The sequence below is a fragment of the Octopus bimaculoides genome, chromosome 13, assembly GCF_046866305.1.
Source record: "Octopus bimaculoides isolate indiv1 chromosome 13, ASM4686630v1, whole genome shotgun sequence".
Lineage (NCBI taxonomy): Eukaryota > Metazoa > Mollusca > Cephalopoda > Octopoda > Octopodidae > Octopus > Octopus bimaculoides.
The window spans coordinates 29,261,125-29,282,012 of record NC_142940.1 but is presented as its reverse complement, the minus strand read 5'-3'; the positions used below and the strand labels follow the sequence as shown (position 1 = coordinate 29,282,012).

The window sequence follows — 20,888 nt, the reverse complement described above, 5'->3', positions numbered from 1 at the left end:
ACATCCTCCTTCACTGCAGAAGCTATCTACATCCTCAAGGGAAGCATCTGGGCATTTGAGATAGTCTAATTCCCGTATTTTCTTAGTGCTTATTGTTCTTGCATATCTGTCACATACAAAGACAACTTACTCTGTTAACTTACCTGTGATTCCACTGTACCTCTTATATGTTCATTGCTTGGACCTTTCCTACATATCGAGCTGGGCCATTTACCTAACAGAAAGAGAGTCATATCAGCTTTCTTGCTAATAACTTTGGTCTTTACTAGATTAACTTTAAGGCTCTTTGATTCCAGGTTTTGCTGCCATACATAGAATTTCTTTCCCAATTTTGCTACAGATTCTGGTATAAGAGTAAAGTCATCAGCATATAGTAGTTCTCATGGGTAGCCAGTTTTAAATTGCTTTGTTATGGCCCGGAGGACTATCATGAATAAGAGAGAAGACCTACTTTTACTCTAAATTCATCACTGTACACATGGTCGATTCCTACCCTACTGACAGCTCTCCTATACATGGCTTGTATAGCTCTAACAAATCATTTGTCTACTCCTAACTTCCTTAGAGCCCACTAGATAACAGACCAAGGGACTCCGTCAAAACCTTTCTCCAGGTTCATGAATGCCAAGTACAATGGTTTACTTTTTGTTAGATACTTCTCCTGCAGTCGTCTCACTAGTCAAATTGCATCTCATCTACTTTAATTCTATTCTTAATTAATTGGCCTAAAACTCTCTCTGTAACTTTCACAACATGGTTCAGCAGGTTGTAAAGGCATCTCCTTTACCCTTGTAGCAGCTGACTATAATGCTACTACTCCAGTCATTGGAGATATTTTCCTGGATAATCAAATTAGCTACATGAGTGACTAGGCTGTTTCCTTCTCTATCAGAGAATCCCTGCAGTGTTTCCTGATGATCCAGGAGCTTTCCCTTTCTTCATACCCTTATTGCTATCTGCTAGTCCCCAACCTGTGTGTTCCACCCACATGTAACAAAAAAACTTTTCACTCACCCTACCCCAATAAACCAATCTACATCTCCACATCTCTTTCTCATATTTCCTCCTTTATACACCATACCTAGCTCTCACTCCCCAATCCTGTCTTCAAGGACCTGTTCCTCTATATCATTGCTATCTGGTAGCCCCCACCCCGACTCCATACATACCCAGGCTTTTTGCCATTCACTCACACTCTTTAATTGCACTTCCTTCACAATGTTCTGCCACTTATATTATGGCATTCACACCTCAAGGGTATGCCCTGGCACTTGCCACCATCTACATCTCTCTCTTCCTTTACTCTAACCATCCCATTTATATTCTGCTCCCCGTTCCTTATGAGTATGCCCTGCATTTTGCAACCATCTCTGTCCTGCTATCTCCTTCTCTCTCTCTCTCCTTCTCCTGCACTTCCTTCAGGTTGGGTAACCATGTATTTCCTTTGCAGTGGCACACTTGTTTCTGTCTTCATTCCTGATCTCTCTCTCTGGCTGGGTAAACTAGTACTTCCTCAATAGCAAGACATCATCTGACATAAGATCACCTCCTCCAATGCCCTCTACCGTCTTGAAAGTAATTTTTTTTGTACTTGGTGACCCTGTGAGTGCAGGTGCCATTTAAAAGGACTGTAAAGTGGTTGGTGTTCGGAAGAGCATCCAGCTGTAAAAACCTTGCCAAATCTGACCTCAGCTGTGCTTGTGCCTTGTAAAAAGTACTGAGTCCACTCTGCTGAGTGGTTCGTGTTAGGCAGGGCATCCAGCTGTAAGAATCTTGCCAAAACAGTTACAGAAGTCTGATGCAGGCTTCTCCCTGGCCAGCTCTTGTGAAACCACCCCACCCATGCAAGCATGGAAAATGGACGTTAAACGATGATGATAATGATGATCTCATATAGATGTCCACAGCTCTCATACACACATGCATACAAGTATGTGGTGGCAGGAGTGACATATATAAAAGAATAAATACAGCTTGTGTGGAGTACATAATGAGTTACCAGGGGAAAAAGTTCATGTACATTTCAAATGAAATGGTAGTGGTGGGGGATTGAGGGTGGGAAAAGGGGGTTACAAAGATGCATACTGTCTTTAGAATATACTATATATATATATGCTTATATATATATATATATATATATATATATATATCATCATCATCGTTTAATGTCCGTTTTCCATGCTAGCATGGGTTGGACGGTTCGACCAGGGTCTGGGAAGCCAGGAGGCTGCACCAGGCTCCAGTCTGATCTGGCAGTGTTTCCACAGCTGGATGCCCTTCCTAACGCCAACCACTCTGTGAGTGTAGTGGGTGCTTTTTACATGCAACTGGCACAAGTGCCAGAGGAGGCTGGCAGCAGCCATGATTGGTGCTTTTTATGTGCCACCTGCACGGAAGCCAGTCAAGGCGACACTGGCATTGGCCACGTTCGGATGGTGCTTTTTATGTGCCACCGGCATGGGTATCACAACTACAATTTCCATTTTATTTTTATTTTGATGTTGATGTACTTGACTCAATAGGTCTCCTCAAGCACAGCAGGTCGCCCTAAGATCCAAGGTAAGCACAACAGGTCATCTTATGATCCAAATACTTTTGAATGGGCTGGGGCTTGTTATGCGAAACTGGTGTAGGATACAGCCGTGAACTCACTTTATTTGTTTGGTCTTTGCAGTCACAGCGTATCTCCAGAGGTTTCGGTCTATCGTCATTGCCTCTCTGAGGCCCAATGTTCAAACGTCAGGCTTGACCACCTCATCCCATGTCTTCCTGGGTCTACCTCTACCCTGGATTCCTTCAACTGTTTGGGAGTGGCACTTCTTCACACATCTCTCCTCATCCATCCATAATACAAGACCATACCAGTGCAAACGTCTCTTTTGCATGCCACGTCTGATGCTTCTTATGTCCAACATTTCCCTCAGGGTGCTTACACTTTGTTGTGTGTGCACACTGACATTACACATCCAGCGGATTATGCTAGCTTCATTTCTTTCGAGCCTACGCATGTCCTCCGCAGTTGCAGCCCATGTTTCACTGTCGTGAAGCATGGCAGTTCGCACACATGCATCGTACAATCTACCTTTCACTCTGAGTGAGAGGTCCTTTATCACCAGTAGGGGTAGAAGCTTTCTAAACTTTGCCTAAGCTATTCTTATTCTAGTGGTAACGCTCTCTAAGCATCCACCCCCACTACTAACTTGGTCACCTAAGTAGTGGAAGCTATCAAATTCTAGTTTCTCTCCCTGGAGTGTGATGGAATCTGTTTTCTGAGCATCTGTGGTATTTATTACACCTGTGTATCTGCCGCACATGAAAGCTATCTTCCCTGTTAATCTTCCTTTGATGTTGCTACACCTCTTATGTGTCCATAGCTTACACTGGGTACATCTCATGGAGTTTCTACCTACACCTTTTCTACAGATCAAGCAGGGCCACCTACTTGAGGGTGTGTGTGATGAGTTCACCTTCCCACTTACTAGAACTTTGGTCTTTGCTACATTGACTCTAAGGCCTTTTGATTCTAAACCTTGCCTCCACACCCGGAATTTCTTTTCTAGTTCCAGTAGGGATTCTGCTATGAGGGCGAAGTCATCAGCATAGAGGAGCTCCCAGGGGCAACCTGTTTTGAATTCCTCTGTTATTGCCTGGAGGACTATGATGAATAACAGGGGACTGAGGGCTGAACCTTGATGGACTCCTACCCGGAATTCTTCACTATGCTCATTGCCAATCCTAACCTTACTAACGGCCTCTCTATATAGGGCCTGTACAGCCCTTATTAACCATTCGTCAATCTCCGTTTCTGCATCGCCCACGAGATAAGAGATCGGAGGAGCCTGTCAAAGGCTTTCTCCAAGTCCACAAAAGCTAAGTATAGGGGTTTATCTTTAGCTAGGTATTTCTCCTGCAGTTGTCGAACCAGGAATATGGCATCAATGGTGCTTCTACCCGGCACAATACCAAACTGCATCTCATTTAAGCAGACTCTCAATGAGATGGGCTATGACCCTCTCCATGACCTTCATCACCTGATCCAGCAGTTTGATACTCCTGTAGTTATTTCTATCTAGAACATTACCTTTACCCTTGTAGCAGTTGACCATGGTGCTGCTATTCCAGTCATTGGGTATGACTCCATCATGAACTACCTGGTTTACAATGCGGGTGACTAGGCCATAGCCCACACCACCAGATGATTTAAGCATCTCAGCTGTGATTCCTGATGGACCAGGGGCTTTTCCTGGCTTCATACCCTTAATTGTTTTATCTACCAGGGAGCTGTCTATTTGGATAGCTGGTCCCTCTACTGGATCAACATTTGGCAGGCTCTCCTCCTCCCATTCATTTTCCACATTCAGCAGTCTTTCATAATGGCTTCTCCAAGCCTCTTTCTTTTCCGAATCATTAAAAGCAAGTGCACCATCATCAATGCAGACACATTTCTCCCCTATGACATCACAATTTTCTCTCACACACTGTCTTGCAATCTGAAATACCTCAGTTCTTTGGTCCTTCTGAAATACCTCAGTTCTTTGGTATATAAGCAGTATTTCTAAATCTCTCAAAGAGAGATATTCAGCAGGAGTTCTTTAGAGTAAAGACTATTTGCCAACATAATGTGGTTGGCCTAGATGGGACAATTGTTACTGTCATATAGCCAGCTGGAAATGATGCTTCCTGTGGCTAAACAACGATAACAATCGTCCAATCCAGGACAGCCACATTATGTTGGCAAATTGTCTTTACTTTAAAGAACTGTTACTGAATGTCTCTCTTTGAGAGATTTAGAAATAATAATGTTTCTATTTATTAGATCAGTGACTGTGTGTCACTTTGAAAATTATATATTTTCGAATGAGAATTCAGCAACACTACCTAGCCAAGCAGCTACTCTTTGCTGATAAATTGCAACAACCCAAAAACCGGTCCGCAGATATTGTGTCGTGTAGCCAGCTGGAAATGTTTCTTGGGGCTAAATGACAGTAACAATCATCCCATCCAGGGCAGCCACATTATGTTGGCAAATAGTCTTTACTTTATGTATATATATATATATTTATTAATATTTGGCAGAGGTAACAGAGTGACTCAAGCTCTGAGAATTTCATGTATTGGCGCTTTTCAATGATGTCTTCAAAAAGGCTGATTAGGAAATTATAATTTCCTTTCATAGTAATAATAAGACATGAGGACTAGTTCCATCTGGTTGCTGTTGCTTTGGAAATCATTTTTTAACAATGTTATCTAATGAATTAGCCCTTTTGAGTGATTTCTTAAAAAATGTACCTAGCTCATTTATTGTAAAAAAAAATATTTTGTATTCTCTTGTAGCAGAGCATGCTTATGGAAACTAAATTTAGGACATGAGCACAACACTGAACAAAAATCGTACATTCATATTTCTCTCTTACCTTTGACTGCAGTCTATATAATTGTCCTGCCATTGTAGCAGTATCGTAATAGGTTTGTGCAATTAATTTTTCACAATTCCAAATTTCAATGCATTTAAAAACAGTTTAGATTAAGCATTTACTGAACAATTTGCATTAAGATCATGAAAACCAAAAAATTGCTTGTTAATAACACAATCTTTTGTAACATAACATAAAACAGTTGACAGTTGTGAATAGTTCAATACATCAAATGTTTCATCTATAAGAACAGCTACGAATTTAACCTGCTTCAGTTTATTTTCTATTTCATCCAACATAAAGAAGAAGTTAGATGAAACAGATCCAGGATCTTTTCTGTTTGGCTACTACTTTTCAGTTTCTTCAATTTCTGTTCCATTTGATTTCATATTAGGTGTAATGATATAGTTTTGTATGCTAATAATTGACATGAAATTTTGTGTGTCACTTTTCATTTTGAACTTCACCAAGAGAGGCAAGCTGTTGAAATATTGTTCAAACCAATAAAATAACTATTGCAATTGCATTGCACACTCTTCATATTGTCTATTTATCTTTGTGAGGAGTTATGTCAATCAGTTTTTAAAATATCATCAATATTATTATTGCCTTTGTACAGCTTCTAACACTGGAGATGTACTACAGTGTCAGCTGTTCACTATCAGTGAACTAAGGTAACACCTCATATTTTTCGAGCACCTTCCGGAGTATTCAAGCGGTTCTAAGCAGTGCTGTTTTTTGCAAGTGTACCACACTTATTGCAGCTCCTATTTGTTTCACGTATTTCTCGAGATTTTTGCTCACTGTTCTCAGGGCTCTGACAATTATTGGTACTACTGCTACCTTTTTCATCGATCACAACTGCTTAACTTCCCAAGCTAACCTGTCATACCTCCTGACTTTTCTTTCTTCCTCATTGCATACCTTGTTGTCAGCTGGGCATTCTATATCTATGATCTAGCATAGTTTGTTTTCTTTCTCAATTAAGACTATGTCCGGCTTCCTATTCTCTATCTCATGGTCACACTGAATCATAAAATCCCATAGGATTTTTGCATTTCTATTTTCGACGATGCCTTCAGGTTTGTGGTCATACCAATTTTTTGCACTGTCAAGTTCATACTTGTTGTAGAGTGTCCAATGGACAAGCCTGACTATATTGTCGTGGCATCTCTTATATTCCTTCTGGGTTGGTGGCGTACATTGACTGGTATTATGCCATCCAGTTTCACCGTTTTGTCCACAGATTCTGCACTTATCACTTTCTGCTGTGTTGTCTATTCTGTATTTTATGTAGTTTATTCTTAGTGCTTGGTCTTGGGCAGCACAGATTAGAGCCTCTGTTTCCGGTTTTAAATCACTTTTAGTCATCCACAGCCATCTTTTTTCTCTGTCTGTCTTATCTTCAACATCCCTATGAAATTGACCATGCATTCTTTTCTTTACCCACTTATTTTCAGTTTCATTCGCTTTCAATTTGTTGTATAGTGCTTTATCTTTGCAATCTTTTATCCTACACAAGCCTGACCTTCTTACTTTTAATAATAGCGGTCCTGTGGCATTTTTTACATACCATGCTAAGTTGTTTTCTTCTGCTCTAATGCTGTGTTCACATCCAATAAGTCCTCTTCCCTCTCTTTTTCTTGGTACATACAGTCTGTCTGTGTCACGTTTTTGGGTGGAGTGACCCATATCTAGTTAGCAACTTCCTTGTCTTTCTGTCTAAGCTGTTTAGTTCATCTACTGTCCATGTGATTACACCTGCTCCATATCTAAGGAGTGAAACTGCCCAGGTGTTGGTTGCTTCAATCTTATTCTGTCCATTTAATTTCGACTTAAGGAGCAGTCTCAGTCTGCGCAAGTACTCCACCTTAAATTTTTCTGTTATTTCTTTCTCCATCAATTTATCCATTTCCAAAATCTCCAACTACATATAGCCTGTCTCTTCTATCTGTTTCATAACCTCCCCCGATGGTATCATTAGCCCGTCCATACATTTGATTTTGCCTCTCTTCAAGACTAACACGCTACACTTTCTCAGTCTGAACTTCATTCTGATATCAGCTCTGAAGGTATACACCATATCAATGAGAGAACTGACTTGGGCTTCATCTTTACCATAAAGTTTGAGGACATCCGTGAATAACAAATGTTTGACTTTTTGTTGGCGGCTTTTGAATACATACTCAGCTTTTACTTTCCTCAGAATCAGTGTTAGTGGTATCAAGTACAGTACAAAGATCAGTGGGGACAGGCAGTCCCCTTGGTAGACACCCCTCCTAATTTCTACTGTCCCTAAATTTCTTCTGTATGCTGTCAGGTCCATCCTCCAATTCGCCATACTTTTCCAAGCAATCGCTCAACATTCGATGCAATACCAAATAGGTTCATACACTCCATATTCCAAGAATGTGGGATCATATTGTACGCCTTACGATAGTCGATCCATGACATGACTAAGTTACTTTTCCTCCTCTTGCAATTTCTAAGTACAGTTTTGTCTATCAGGAGTTGATCCTTGCTACCTCTGCACTTATGCTTGCAACCCTTCTGCTCATGTGGCAGGACTCCATTTTTTTCCAGGTGTTCATACATTGACTCTGCAAGTATTCCAGTTAATAACTTCCACATAAGTGGCAAACAGGATATCAGCCTTTAATTGTCTACTGTATTGCCTTTTCGAAGTTTTTCAGGCACAGCACTGTCCTACCTAATGTCAACCATTCTGGTGTTAATTGGTCAGCATTTAAGAAGGTGTTGAGTTGTGCAGCTATTCATGCATGACATTCACCAAATCTTTTGATCCAGTAGCCTTGAACTCCATCTGGTCCCAGGGCCTTCCAGTTGCTCATTTTTTTGCTGATTTCCTTCACTTCCTTAACTGAAATGACTAGTTCTGCCTGTTTTGGACAGACTACTGTTTGTTTCAGTTCTTGCAACCATTCAGCATCCTTCTTGTGCTCCTTGTTTTTGCTCCAGATGTCACTCCAAAACCTTTGACTTTCAATGTTATCTGGTATCAACGTTTTATCTGTACACTCTCCATTTATTTCTTTATAGAATTTCTTCTGATCTACTCTGAATAACCTAGTCTGGTGGTAACCCTTCATTCTTCAGTCATACCTTACGATCTTTGTTTTCTTTGCAACGGAGCATTGTTTCAGTTCTTCCACTACTACTTTCAGGCCCTTTCTTTCAATATTATACTTCCTTTTCAGCGCCCTGTATTTTTGTTCGCTTTGAAATTCCCCTTTCTCTTTTTGGTCTAACACAGAGATTTCCTTCGAGAGCATCTCTAGCCCTGCCTAGATTCTTCTTTTCCACCATGGATAATTTCTTTTGTCACTCCCATTATGTTTCTTTTCCTTGACATCAACACCCACATTTTCTGCTACAACAATACTTGCTGCCTTGATCAAATTATTTGTTTCTGTGATGTTGCTTGTTCTGATGTATTTCAGAATTTCATTTAACATTTCTTGGTTCAATTTCCATCAATCAACCTTTTTAAGGTTGCAAATAATGTCACTATCGTTCTCCTGTAGTCTTGCCTTTATTCTGTTGTAGATTGCCTTTTGTTCATCTACCATGTCACCATTAGTCTTACTGTCTTCTTTTAGATCGTCTATATGTCTTTCATCAAGGAGACTACCCTACTCCTTTCCTATGCTATGGGATTACTCTTATTAGTAAGAGCTGTATTTTCACTGTTATCTCTGCTGCTATATTCCATGACCCATCTTTTGATAGCTTCAAGCTTTACTTCTATGAACCAACAATTTTTCCTTATTGCTCTAGCTTGATCATATAGTCTCTGTTCAGTGAGTTGAAAAATCCTCTAATGATCATACATACTTTGTCGGTAACTCCTAATTTGAGCACCACTTTCATCTACTGGGCTGCTCAGGTCGTAGCACTACATGACCACAGCATTAATTTGCTTGCTCCATCTACGCTGTCTGGATATGGGCAGACTGGAGCCGGACCAGAATCTCTGAGCCTACTGGGTGTAACACTGTCACCATCATTGGCTTCAGTTTCATTATCACCGTTATTCATAATATTTTGTTTCTGTCATTGTCACTCATATGAGGTAGCAATTATCAGGTTGCGCAATTACCAGTGTTTTTATTGTGACACCGTCACTAGATGTATCATTAATCAGCTCATAATGAGGAGGAGGCGGTTCCACCCATTTCCTTTCATTATTATTATTATCATCACTGATATCACTGATATTATTGTTTTTATGTGTAGTAGCAGTAGTGGTTGCTGCAACACAAACAGTAGCAGGGGTGGGGGTAGTGGTATGTGTGGTAGTTGGGCCTCAAATTCCTGTGCTATCATAATAGTAATAGTTATAGTGTTAGTAGTATTTATTGTTATTATTATTATTATTAAGGCAGCAAGCTGGCATTAGCAGTATTTCACCTGCCGCTCCATTCTCAGTTCAAATTCTACCAACATTGACTTTACCTTTCATCATTTTGAGGTTGAGAGATTAAGTACCAGTCAAGTACTGGGGTTGATGTAATCCACTATACCCCTCCCCACAAATTTCAGGCCTTGTGCCTTTAGTAGAAATGGTTATTATTATTAATATTGTTATTATTATTATTATTATATGTTTATCTTTTGCTTTGTATTTGTTGACTCCAAGTCTCACCCAGAGACCTCAAGAGACAACAAGTTAGAAGTTCAAGTGAGTGTTATGACTAGGGTGCCTTATATTTGGTTTTGCACAGAGTATTGTTCTAGAGAATATCTGTCAAAACATAAGTAGATTAGTAGTTCGTTTTAAAATTAATTTGATTATAAGATGATAGTCTGATGTTAAGATAAGAGTAAAAGGTGTTTGCTGTTATGTACATTTAAAAGTATTTTGACACTATTTACAGATTGAAATATTTTTGGAATTACATAGACAATATTTTATGTAGGATATAGGCAGTTCCCATGAGCACTATTTTTTGAATTTCTTCCATTTTTGGATTTCCTGGTATCTGAGCTATGTGGTAATCAGTCCCTTTTGCTTTCATTCCTAGGGTACCTATGACAACAGGTATTGTTTTAGTCTTGAGGTTCCACATTTTGCCAATTTGTATTTTAAGATCTTTATATTTGCTCAGTTTTTGGTAGACCTTGATTGATACATTTATATCGATTGGGACAGTCATATCGATGGGGAGGCATGAGTTTTGACTAAAGCCATCAATAATAATGTCTGGCCTATTTGCACCCGTCTTTCTCTCAGTTTGAATGGTGAAGTTACAAAGAAGTAAAATGTGGTTATTTTCAAGCACTGGCAGTAGTTTGTGTTCCCACCAGTTTTTATCAGGGGGCAGGTCCAAGTCTTTGCAAATTACCCAGTGAATATATTTTGCTGCTCTGTCATACCTGTTGAGATACTCTGTATGCACAAGAAGAATGCACTTGAAGATAACATGATTGGTGGTTCCATTTTGTTGTTTACATACACGACATGATGGGCTACTGCCATTCTTTAAGATGTTAGTCTGGTAGCTTTTTGTAGGTAGGCATTGGGCTTGGGCTGCTATGATAAACCCTTCTGTCTCTGATTTTAAGCCAGAAGACACTAACCATTTATGTGTAAGGGCTTTATCAACATTGGCATTATTAGCTCTCTTTGGGTATTTGCCATTGAGAGGTTTTTCTTGCCACTTATCAGTAAGAATATCTAAGACAGCAGTTTTAGCATGGGTTTTCTTACACTTAGCTTTTTCTGTGCTTGTTTCCAGTTCATCTAATTCCGGGATTTGTTTCATTTGGAATTCACTTACATATTTCTTTGCCTGTTTTGTTACTGAGTATGATGTTTTCTTGCTTTCATGCTATAAAGACAAGTTTTAACAACCAGTCATCAGGTTTTTTCAGGTAGGTGTTTAGGCCAATTGTGGTAATCTTCATTGTTAATTCCAGTTGTAAAAGTCCACAGCCTCCCTCTTTATTTGGCAGTTAAAGTCATTCTAGATCTGCCTTAGGGTGGTGCATTCTATGCATTGTCAACAATTTTCATATTTTTCCGTCAAGATTAGATTTCGGTAATTGACCAGTTAATGATAATGACTCTGTAAATCACAACCAATATGGCTAAAGTATTAATCACTTCGATCCTGTTTCTTACATTCAGCTGTCTTGAGTATTGCCCTTACCCTGTGATAACATTCTTTTCTGATCTTTTCCCTATTCATTGAATGTTTGATTCCATCATCTTCGAATACCCCTAAGTATTTGTAGCTCTCTGCTGGTTCTAACTCCTTTATGATATTCTGTTGGTCAAGGCTGACGTTGGATGCTTCTTTCATTTTTCCTCTGATAAAGGTAGCTTTTGCACGTTTATTGAGGCTAAATTGCATCCTAATGTCATCACTGAACTATTAAACAATTGCTAGTAAGCCCTGTAGTTGTTGGTCATTTTTTACAAAGAGCTTTAAATCATTCATGTAAAAGAGATGGTTTGTATGTCTATCAAAACTTTTATAGCCATATTGTACATCATCAAGCAATTTTGAAAGAGGTATTAAAGCTAGACAAAAGAAGAGTGGTGATAGAGAGTCACCCTGGAAAATGCCACATGAGATTCTTACATCTTCGACATTGAAAGATTCATTGTCATTGTTCAAAGTAAGTGTAGTTCTCCATAATCTCATACTTACAGATAAGAAGTTTCGCAGAGTAGGTACTATTTTATAAATTTCCAAACATTTCTTAATCTAGTTATGTGGTAGACTATCAAAAGCTTTTTTATAGTCTGTCCAGGCTATGAACAAGTTCTTGTGTTGTTTGTGACAATCTTCCAAGCTCATCTTATTGATGAGTAGCTGATCTTTACAACCATAGGACCCATGTTTACATCCTTTTTGCTCATAAGGGAAGATGCCACTTTCTATTAAAAAACTATAGGTTTATTCAGTCAAGACAGATGTTAGTATTTTATACATTGTTGTTAAGCAGGTTATGGGTCTATAATTTTTTGGTTCATTTGTTTCTTCATTTTTTGGAAGTAAGAATGTTACACCATTAACTAACCAAGAGGGACTCATACTAGGTTGCTGCAAAACATTGTTGTAAAGTTTTGTTAGTAGTTCATGACTCTCTGGGAAGGTATTCAACCAGAAGTTAGGAATTTTATCCTTTCTTGGAGACTTCCATTTGCTTGATTTCCTGACAGAAAATCTTACATCCTCTACCTTGACACCCTCCCACTATTGCTCTTCTAAGGAGTATAAGTCAGTAGATATTCCATCAATCAAGGGCTTTTCATTGTGCATTTTTCTTCTACTCAAATTTTATTCCAAAATTCCTGCACTTCTTTTAATTGGACAGACTTTATTGTAACTGGTATTTTCTTTATCTTCCTGTAAAAAATTTTGGGGTTATTTTTGAACATGCTGTTGTCCTTGATGAACCCAGTGTACTTTTCAAACTGCTATGTAGGCAGCTTTAGCAGATATATTTTGCTTGATAGCTTCTATGGTGGTATCGATGTCAAGTATGGTTTCATACACTTTTACTTTAATTTTCAGATTTTTGTTGATTTGATATTCTTGTCAAACTTAAGGTTTTTTAAACCTTAAGTAACTGAATTTGTTAATGGATACACTGTTGCCAAAGAGGCTCTTTGTGAGAATGTTGCTGTTTTCTAATTTTTTCACCACATAGAATCATTGAGATCTTTGCAGATGCATAATACAGGTGACTGAGATCTGTAATATCAACATCATTAGCTGAAATTATACCAATTTTACCAAATTACTTTCAGGTTATAGTTAGAGTTGTGAATTTTTGGGAGAGTGTCTCGTTCATTCATACTGGTTTCTTTAATTTTCAGCCATTTCATCATAATTTAATTTTTTAGATCATCTAGTTCAGTTGGGTCAATCTCTCTATGATTTTCTTTATCTATTTGATTTTTATCTTCCTTGATATTTATGGCTGGTTCAGAAAGTATTTCACTTTGCTTATCAGTTACATTGACTCTTTCTATCATTACTGCATTTTCATCAGACTTGGGTTGGTCTGTAATCATTTCGTCAGTAGTATCTTCTTTAGCTGCGATTTCATTCCTTTTATCCCTTACTGATTGTTAAATTTGGTTATTCTCTAATTCAGCTTGTAATTTCTTTTTTATAATGTTTCTTTTGACATTGGCAAGCTTGTTATTATCTATATAGGATCTTATTTCACAGTGCTTCTCTCTCCAGCTTAGGTAGCTTTGTTCAGTGTTAGATTTATTTGTGGGGAAATACACGGCATGATAGAAGACCTTAAGAACTTCTTTATTTTCTTCCCTTGACCATTTTTCATTTTTTTGTATTTTTTGGTTATTTGATGATGAGCATCGATAGCCATCTGTTGGAATATTCTGGTTGTGGGGTACTTTCAGCTCCTGAGTTTTGGGAAGATTTGAACCAGTAGCTGATTTTTCACACTCAGTCTGATTCCTCACTGGGACGTGTGGCCCTTGTTGACCCGGGTGACAGCTGACCCGGTGTATATTTTGCTTTGTTATCATTGGGGCATGATAAATTTGGACGTTAACATTAGAGGACAGATCTGACTGTTTAGTGTTAACTTTTTGAGACAACAACGCCTCTGAGTTCTCTGAATGAAGACATTGCTCATAACATAGCTTCTTAAGGCTAACAGGCCTGTTTTCGCCTTTATATTTTTTGTTGAAAGATTTATCTTCAGGCATGGTTTCTTTGTAGTGTTTTAAACTTAAGAATTGTTCACTCTGTCTTTGTTAGTTCGAAGAAAATTGTTTTGCTATTGTTTTGCTCCATTTGTGACATATGCTTTCATATGCATGCATGTGTGTCCTGTAAATTTCACATAGTTGTATAAACATTGGGGTGTATGTGTAGTCCAATGGGTATTAATATGCATACATGATTGTATAGACATTTGAGTGTATGTGTAATTAATTAATTTACGTACTTACTGTTTATAAGTAGTTTATAGTTTGCAAACTTTCCATTCTTGATTTTGCATGTGTTTTTTGCACATGTTTCACTGAGACATCGTGCATGGGAGACACTGCTTTGTATAGCAGTAAAATTTCATTTTTGTGATTATTTTCGTTAGAAGGCAACTTCCTTCAAGTCATCATCAGATTCCTTTTTCCCATTCCACCATTGTTATTAATTTTGATTTGTTTGTGTATGGAGAGCCTGGTAAAGTACATCTGTGTTGTTATTCAGTACAGAGCTATTATTATTATTATTATTATTTTACTTTTAAGCTGCATGTTTGTTATAATCATTTACCGAGGTACACCCAGTGTCCTGGGGTGAGTGAAGGATAAGAGCTGGGGGGGTAGCAAAATATCTTCATGTAATACAACACACCCATTTAAATGGATAGGGTTTTTCTAAGGATGTGGGCAGTACTCATCAGTACAATCTTTTGGATTCTCTGAGACATGATTCTCCTGGGATCTTATCTAAATATTTCTAACATCCCTTTTTTATCATACCTAGGGCATCTACAATAACAGGAACAATTCTCGTTTTAAGATGCCACATATCATTATTATTATTATTATCATTATTATTATTATTATTATTATTATTATTATTATTATTACCATCATTATTATTATTATTATTAGACTAGTGGATTGGCAGAACCATTAATGCATCAGAAAAAGTTGTCTTGCAGTATTTCATTCTACATTTTATATTCATTTGGGAATGAGTAAAATAAAGTATGAGTTAAATACTGGAATCAATGACATCAAAGAACCCTTTCATTTGCAGGCTTTGTGCCTAAATAAGAAACCACCATCATCGTTGTCATCATTATCATTATTAGTATTACTATTATTATTCCTTTCATTCACTTACCATATCTGTGTCAGTCTGCCCTTATTGAATTACTAAATATCAAGTTACTTTCTGCAACTTTAGGTATCTGACACTTTCTCTATGATTCTTGCTATGCCAAGCAAACTGGCTTTTTTGTAGAGTTAGAAAATTCACCTCAGCATCTAACATCTTCACCTAACCTATCAAACTTCTTGTAACTGTTTCTAATGTTTCTATAACAATTGGGATAATGCTTAGTTTACAGCAATTCCAAATTCTTTAAAGTTCATATTTTAGTTAATGATATTAGATATAATTAACTTCCATTCTTTGTCAACCACTCAAGTATCAAACAAGCGAGCAATACTCTTCTATAGGTGAGAACAATATCTGGGTGTGACTGTTCCATTTGTCTATCCATTTGAATTTTCATAATCCATGTGATTGTAGCAACTCTGTCATACCTCCACTTCTTATAAACCCTCTGAGCAAGCATTTTACATTCAGAAACTCTGGGGGAAAACACGGAGAATTGAGTTTGTGACAGAACTAGAGTAAATGTGGACATGTCATTGATAAGGTCACAGACTGTGGTTAAAGGACACTGATGAAGGGATTAAGTGACTGATAAAACAACTAGTTTATTAGTTAAAACTAGTTGACTGATGGTAATAAAAAGAAGTAGAATATTACCAATATGTGTTTTTTATTGATAAAAAATAACCCTCCTAAGGAAGAGTAAAAATGATATTTAATTAATACACAAAAAAAAAATTAATAGAAATTTTCCCCTTCTTTATGTTTTGTAATATTTCTTTGTATTTCAATTGAATTTTTCCATATAAAATTTATTCAGATGACCAAAATTGGTTCCTTCATATATTTTTGCATTTGCTTTGTTTTGGTTTTCCTTTATTTGTATTTTTTCCTCTCTCAATTTCTCTCATCACACAGATTTGGAAACAGAAATCTCTCTATTAAAAGATTTGAAGAGCCTAGACAATATTGAAGACCCCGTAGAAAATGTACAAGCAGAAATTGATAGGCAGCTACTTCAAGAAGATAAACCAAATGTGTTGACTGTAGAAAGTGATGCTAAAGAAAGTTCCAAAGTTATGAATACTGGGTTGACAAGTTCAAGTGACAGTGATGTGGAGATCGAACCTGTCATATCCAGAGAAAGGCTTGATTCAGGAGTTGGTTCTTCATTGACCAGGCCATCTAGGTATGTCAAAAAATTGTTGTTATTGTTGCTGACATCCTTGTCTTTTATTGTAAATTTTTTCAGACCAACTCTGATTCAACAGGCTTATGATCATAAGTGTTCTAGTAATGGGCATTCCATCTTATTTACATGCATAAAATTACTGAGATAGAATTAACTATAAAATGTACAAATTGTTGAAAAAGCTGTATGCTTTGAAGAGACGATAATTTTATTTCAAGAATGGGCTCATATTATAGGAAGAAGTCATCTAATGAAAGACTTCTGTTATTTTGTACAACACACACACACACGCTCTCTCTCTCTCTCCCTCTCTCCCTCCCTCCCCTCCCTCCCTCCCCCTCCCCTCCCCCTCCCTCCCTCCCTCCCTCCCTCTCGCCCTCCCTCCCCCTCTCGCCCTCCCCTCTCTCTCCCTCCCCCTCTCTCCACCCCCTCTCTCTCCCCTATCCCCCTCTCACACACACACACACAGACCTTTCTTGTTTTTACTTGTGTGTGAAATTAGTAAATGGAAACTAGTGAAAAAGCAGTGGTGGTTTTGTTCCTGTTCTTGAGTGGCATATTTAATGCATTGTCATGTTTAGCATTACTACCTGGCCCTTGAATGTCTTTAATGGAGTTCACTCTTTTGCAAACTTTCAGGCCAATTCACCAATTTGATGATTATTTTCTGCCTTTCTCTCAACTGGCTAACACTATAACCAAAAATTATTATCATTTTTGCCAACTCGGCCCATCACTGATTTCTTCTAAGCATTTCACTTTAAACTTGAAAAATGTGCCCCAGTAGACAGATAGTAAAAAGAAGATTCTTCATCTTAATTTACAGTACATGAAGGGGGCCAAGCCAGCAAGAGAACCTCCACATTACTATTTGGCCTGGCAAAAATTGTGGCTAAATCTTCCTAAATGCTTCCTAAAAGCATATCCTGTCACCTTAAAGAAGGGACATATTAGATCATATAGTCCTACATACCCCTAAAAAGATGGGGTAGTAATGTCTTTGATTATTTATCTTATATGTGTATGCATGTATATATATATATATATATATATATATATATATATATATATATATATATATAGGCACAGTAGTGGCTGTGTGGTAAGTAGCTTGCTTACCAACCACATGGTTCTGGGTTCAGTCCCACTGCATGGCACCTTGGGCAAGTGTCTTGTACTATAGCCTCGGGCCGACCAAAACCTTGTGAGTGGATTTGGTAGACGGAAACTGAAAGAAGCCTGTCGTATATATGTATATATATAAATGTATGTGTGTTTCTGTGTCTGTGTTTGTCCCCCCACTATCGCTTGACAACCGATGCTGGTGAGTTTATGTCCCCGTAACTTAGCGGTTCAGCAACAAGTATATATATATATATATATATATATATATATATATATATATATATATATATATACTCTTTTACTCATTTACTTATTTCAGTCATTTGACTGCAGCCATGCTGGAGCACTACCTTTAATCGAGAAAATCGACCCCAGGACTTATTCTTTGTAAGCCTAGTACTTATTCTATCGGTCTCTTTTACCGAACCGCTAAGTTACGGGGACGTAAACACACCACCATTGGTTGTCAAGCGATGTTGGGGGAACAAACACAGACACACAAACATATACACACACATACATATACATATATATACACATATACGACAGGCTTCTTTCAGTTTCCGTCTACCAAATCCACTCACAAGGCTTTGGTTGGGCCGAGGCTATAGTAGAAGACACTTGCCAAACCAGCTGCTGACCTCCCCTGTTCAAAGGTTATAAAGGACACAGGTTTATGTGTCACATAGCTAGCTAGAGGCAATGGCCTCTTGGAGCTAATCCACGGCAGCATTCGTCCTAATTTTGGGACTGCCATGTTGGCTTGGCAATAACTATTAATTTCCAGTACCGCTGCCATAGTCTCCTTTAGAGAGACTTAGAAATATTAATATCTCTATATATATATTTATATATATATATATATATCAACTTTAAATAAAGCTCAAAACTGATCCATTGAAAATACTTTATAATAATAATAATAATAATAATATGTAAAATAGACAGGAAAACAAGAAAAATAATGACAGGATATAGGATGCACCACCCAAAATCTGACATAGAAAGGCTACATATACAACGCACAGAAGGTGGCAGGGGTCTTATACAGCTAGAAAACTATTATAAAATAACCACCATAGGACTGCAAAAATACCTACTCCAGAAGCAAGGGAAACTAATACAAATAGCCACAAAACACGAGCAAAACAAAAAACTGTTTTCAGTATTTAAGGAAGCTGACAAATACAAACAAGAAATCAATCTACCTAACAAATACGAAGAAGAAGAAGAAGAAGAAACAACAAAAGCTATAAAACAAATGAAATCCAAACTAAAACTAGAACAGCAATGGACCATGATAAAACGATGGCAAGAAAAGCCCCTACATGGTAAATACTGGGCTAAACTAAATGCGAAAGAAATAGACAGAGAAAAATCCCAGCAATGGCTCAGAAGCTCAGGACTCAAAGCAGAGACTGAAGGATTTTTAATTGCTGCACAAGACCAGAGCCTCCCCACCAGAAATTACCAAAAACACATAATGAAAAGAAATATAACAAGTAACTGTAGAATATGTGAAGATCGACAAGAAACAATAAATCATATTATCTCTGGCTGCCCAGTCCTGGCTAAGAAGGAATATATTCACAGACACGACAGAGCTGGGACCTATATACACTGGAAGCTATGCCAACACTATGGAATAACAACAGAAAAAAGATGGTATAAACACACGCCAGAAAAGGTCACAGAAAACGAGAAAGCAACCATACTCTGGGATATGCCAATACACACAGATAGAGAAATTAAGGCAAATAGACCAGATATAGTTGTCAAAGATCATGAAGAAAAAAAATGCTTTCTAATTGATGTATCAATACCAGCAGATGACAACGTTTCTCTAAAAGAAATGGAAAAACTTTCAAAATACAAAGACCTGGAAATAGAGATAACTCGAATGTGGAATTTAAAAACAGAAACAATTCCTATCATAGTAGGTGCCTTAGGTATAATAAAAAAATATTCAGACAAATACATAACAAAAATAGCAGGACTTACAAATATATATAACATACAGAAAATTGCACTACTGGGTACTGCACACATTCTACGCAAAACACTTTCAATACAGTAAACATAAGAGCACCACAGCAAACCACAGCACATACCCAAGGCGCACAGAGCTGCGCTCGGTAGTGAAGTGAAAGCACGTTATAAAAATAAAACTACTGAACAATAATAATAATAATAATAATAATAATAATAGTAATATTTATATATATATATAAAATTTTCAGAATGAGATAAAAAAACCAAGGCTGTGAAAGATTTTAGACTATTTATAAATAGGCCTTACAGCTGTTTCCAGGATATTTATTATATCCCTTCATCGGAGACAGTGTGAGAAAATAGTTAAGTAATAGTTAATTTAGATAAGATATGAAATAGAGAGTGAAGTGGAGGAATGAAAATAAATGTGAGATATGCAGGGATATTGCACCTGTAGATCCAAGATTCCAATACCTTGTGAGTAAGTTCCAATAGTATTTTAAATTCTTTGATTTGAACAGGTGAAAGTTGGAGGACACTAGATCCATGGTATACAATGGATGGGGTGGAGTTGGGGGCACTGAACAACCCAATTTGCTGATTGCCTGATTTGTTGCTAAAGATGTGTGTGGTTGTGCATTGTCATGGTGAATGGGAATCATTTTTAGATTCTTGTCCAGTCACTTCATCTTAATGGCTTCTGTAATCTTTCTGAGTACCTCAAGGTACTGCTCATAGTTCATAGTACATTCATATTCCATAAAATCAAGGTAACTGATGCCCTTCTTATATCCCAAACAGTTGTCATGGTTTTCTGTGTCAAATTCTGGCTCTTTTAGGCTTTGGTGAATAAGTATGATATCATTCCATGAACTGAGCCATTGTCCATCATCATCATCATCATTATCATTGTTTAATGTCCATTTTCCTTGCTGGCATGAGTTGGACGGTTTGACTGGGGACTGGCAAACTGTCCAACCCATGCCAGCATGGAAAACAGACATTATATGATGATGATGAACAAAGACTCAGTTCATGGAATGGTATCATACTTATTCACCTGGATTATAAAGATATGCCTGTTTTTCATCCCCAATCACTAGATTGGGAAAGAATGTTTTTATTCATTTCAAATGCTTCCAGCAGATCAGAGCAAATTTCCACCTTTCCTTCAAATTGGGTGTTAACTGCTAAACAAAGTTTTCTGCCATCTTCTAAAATGCATTGTCATAATCCATGAGTTTACTTAACAACTGGACAGAGGTGACAACGCATTTTAGAAGATGGCTGAAAAGTTTG

General features: G+C 37.6%; 1 protein-coding gene across 5 annotated transcripts in view; it reads left to right on the top strand.

The window, feature by feature from the left end:
- LOC106880368 (rho GTPase-activating protein 7) overlaps positions 1-20,888 on the top strand; it is a 601,077-nt gene that overhangs the window by 422,499 nt on the left and 157,690 nt on the right. For all 5 annotated transcript variants that reach the window (XR_016244003.1, XM_089361608.1, XM_089361606.1 and 2 more), the window contains exon 8: positions 16,199-16,469. Coding sequence is in view for 4 of the 5 variants with exons in the window: in XM_089361608.1 (XP_089217734.1) it covers positions 16,199-16,469 (271 nt within the window). In the remaining variant the exon portion in view is untranslated. The remainder of the gene's footprint in view (positions 1-16,198; positions 16,470-20,888) is intronic.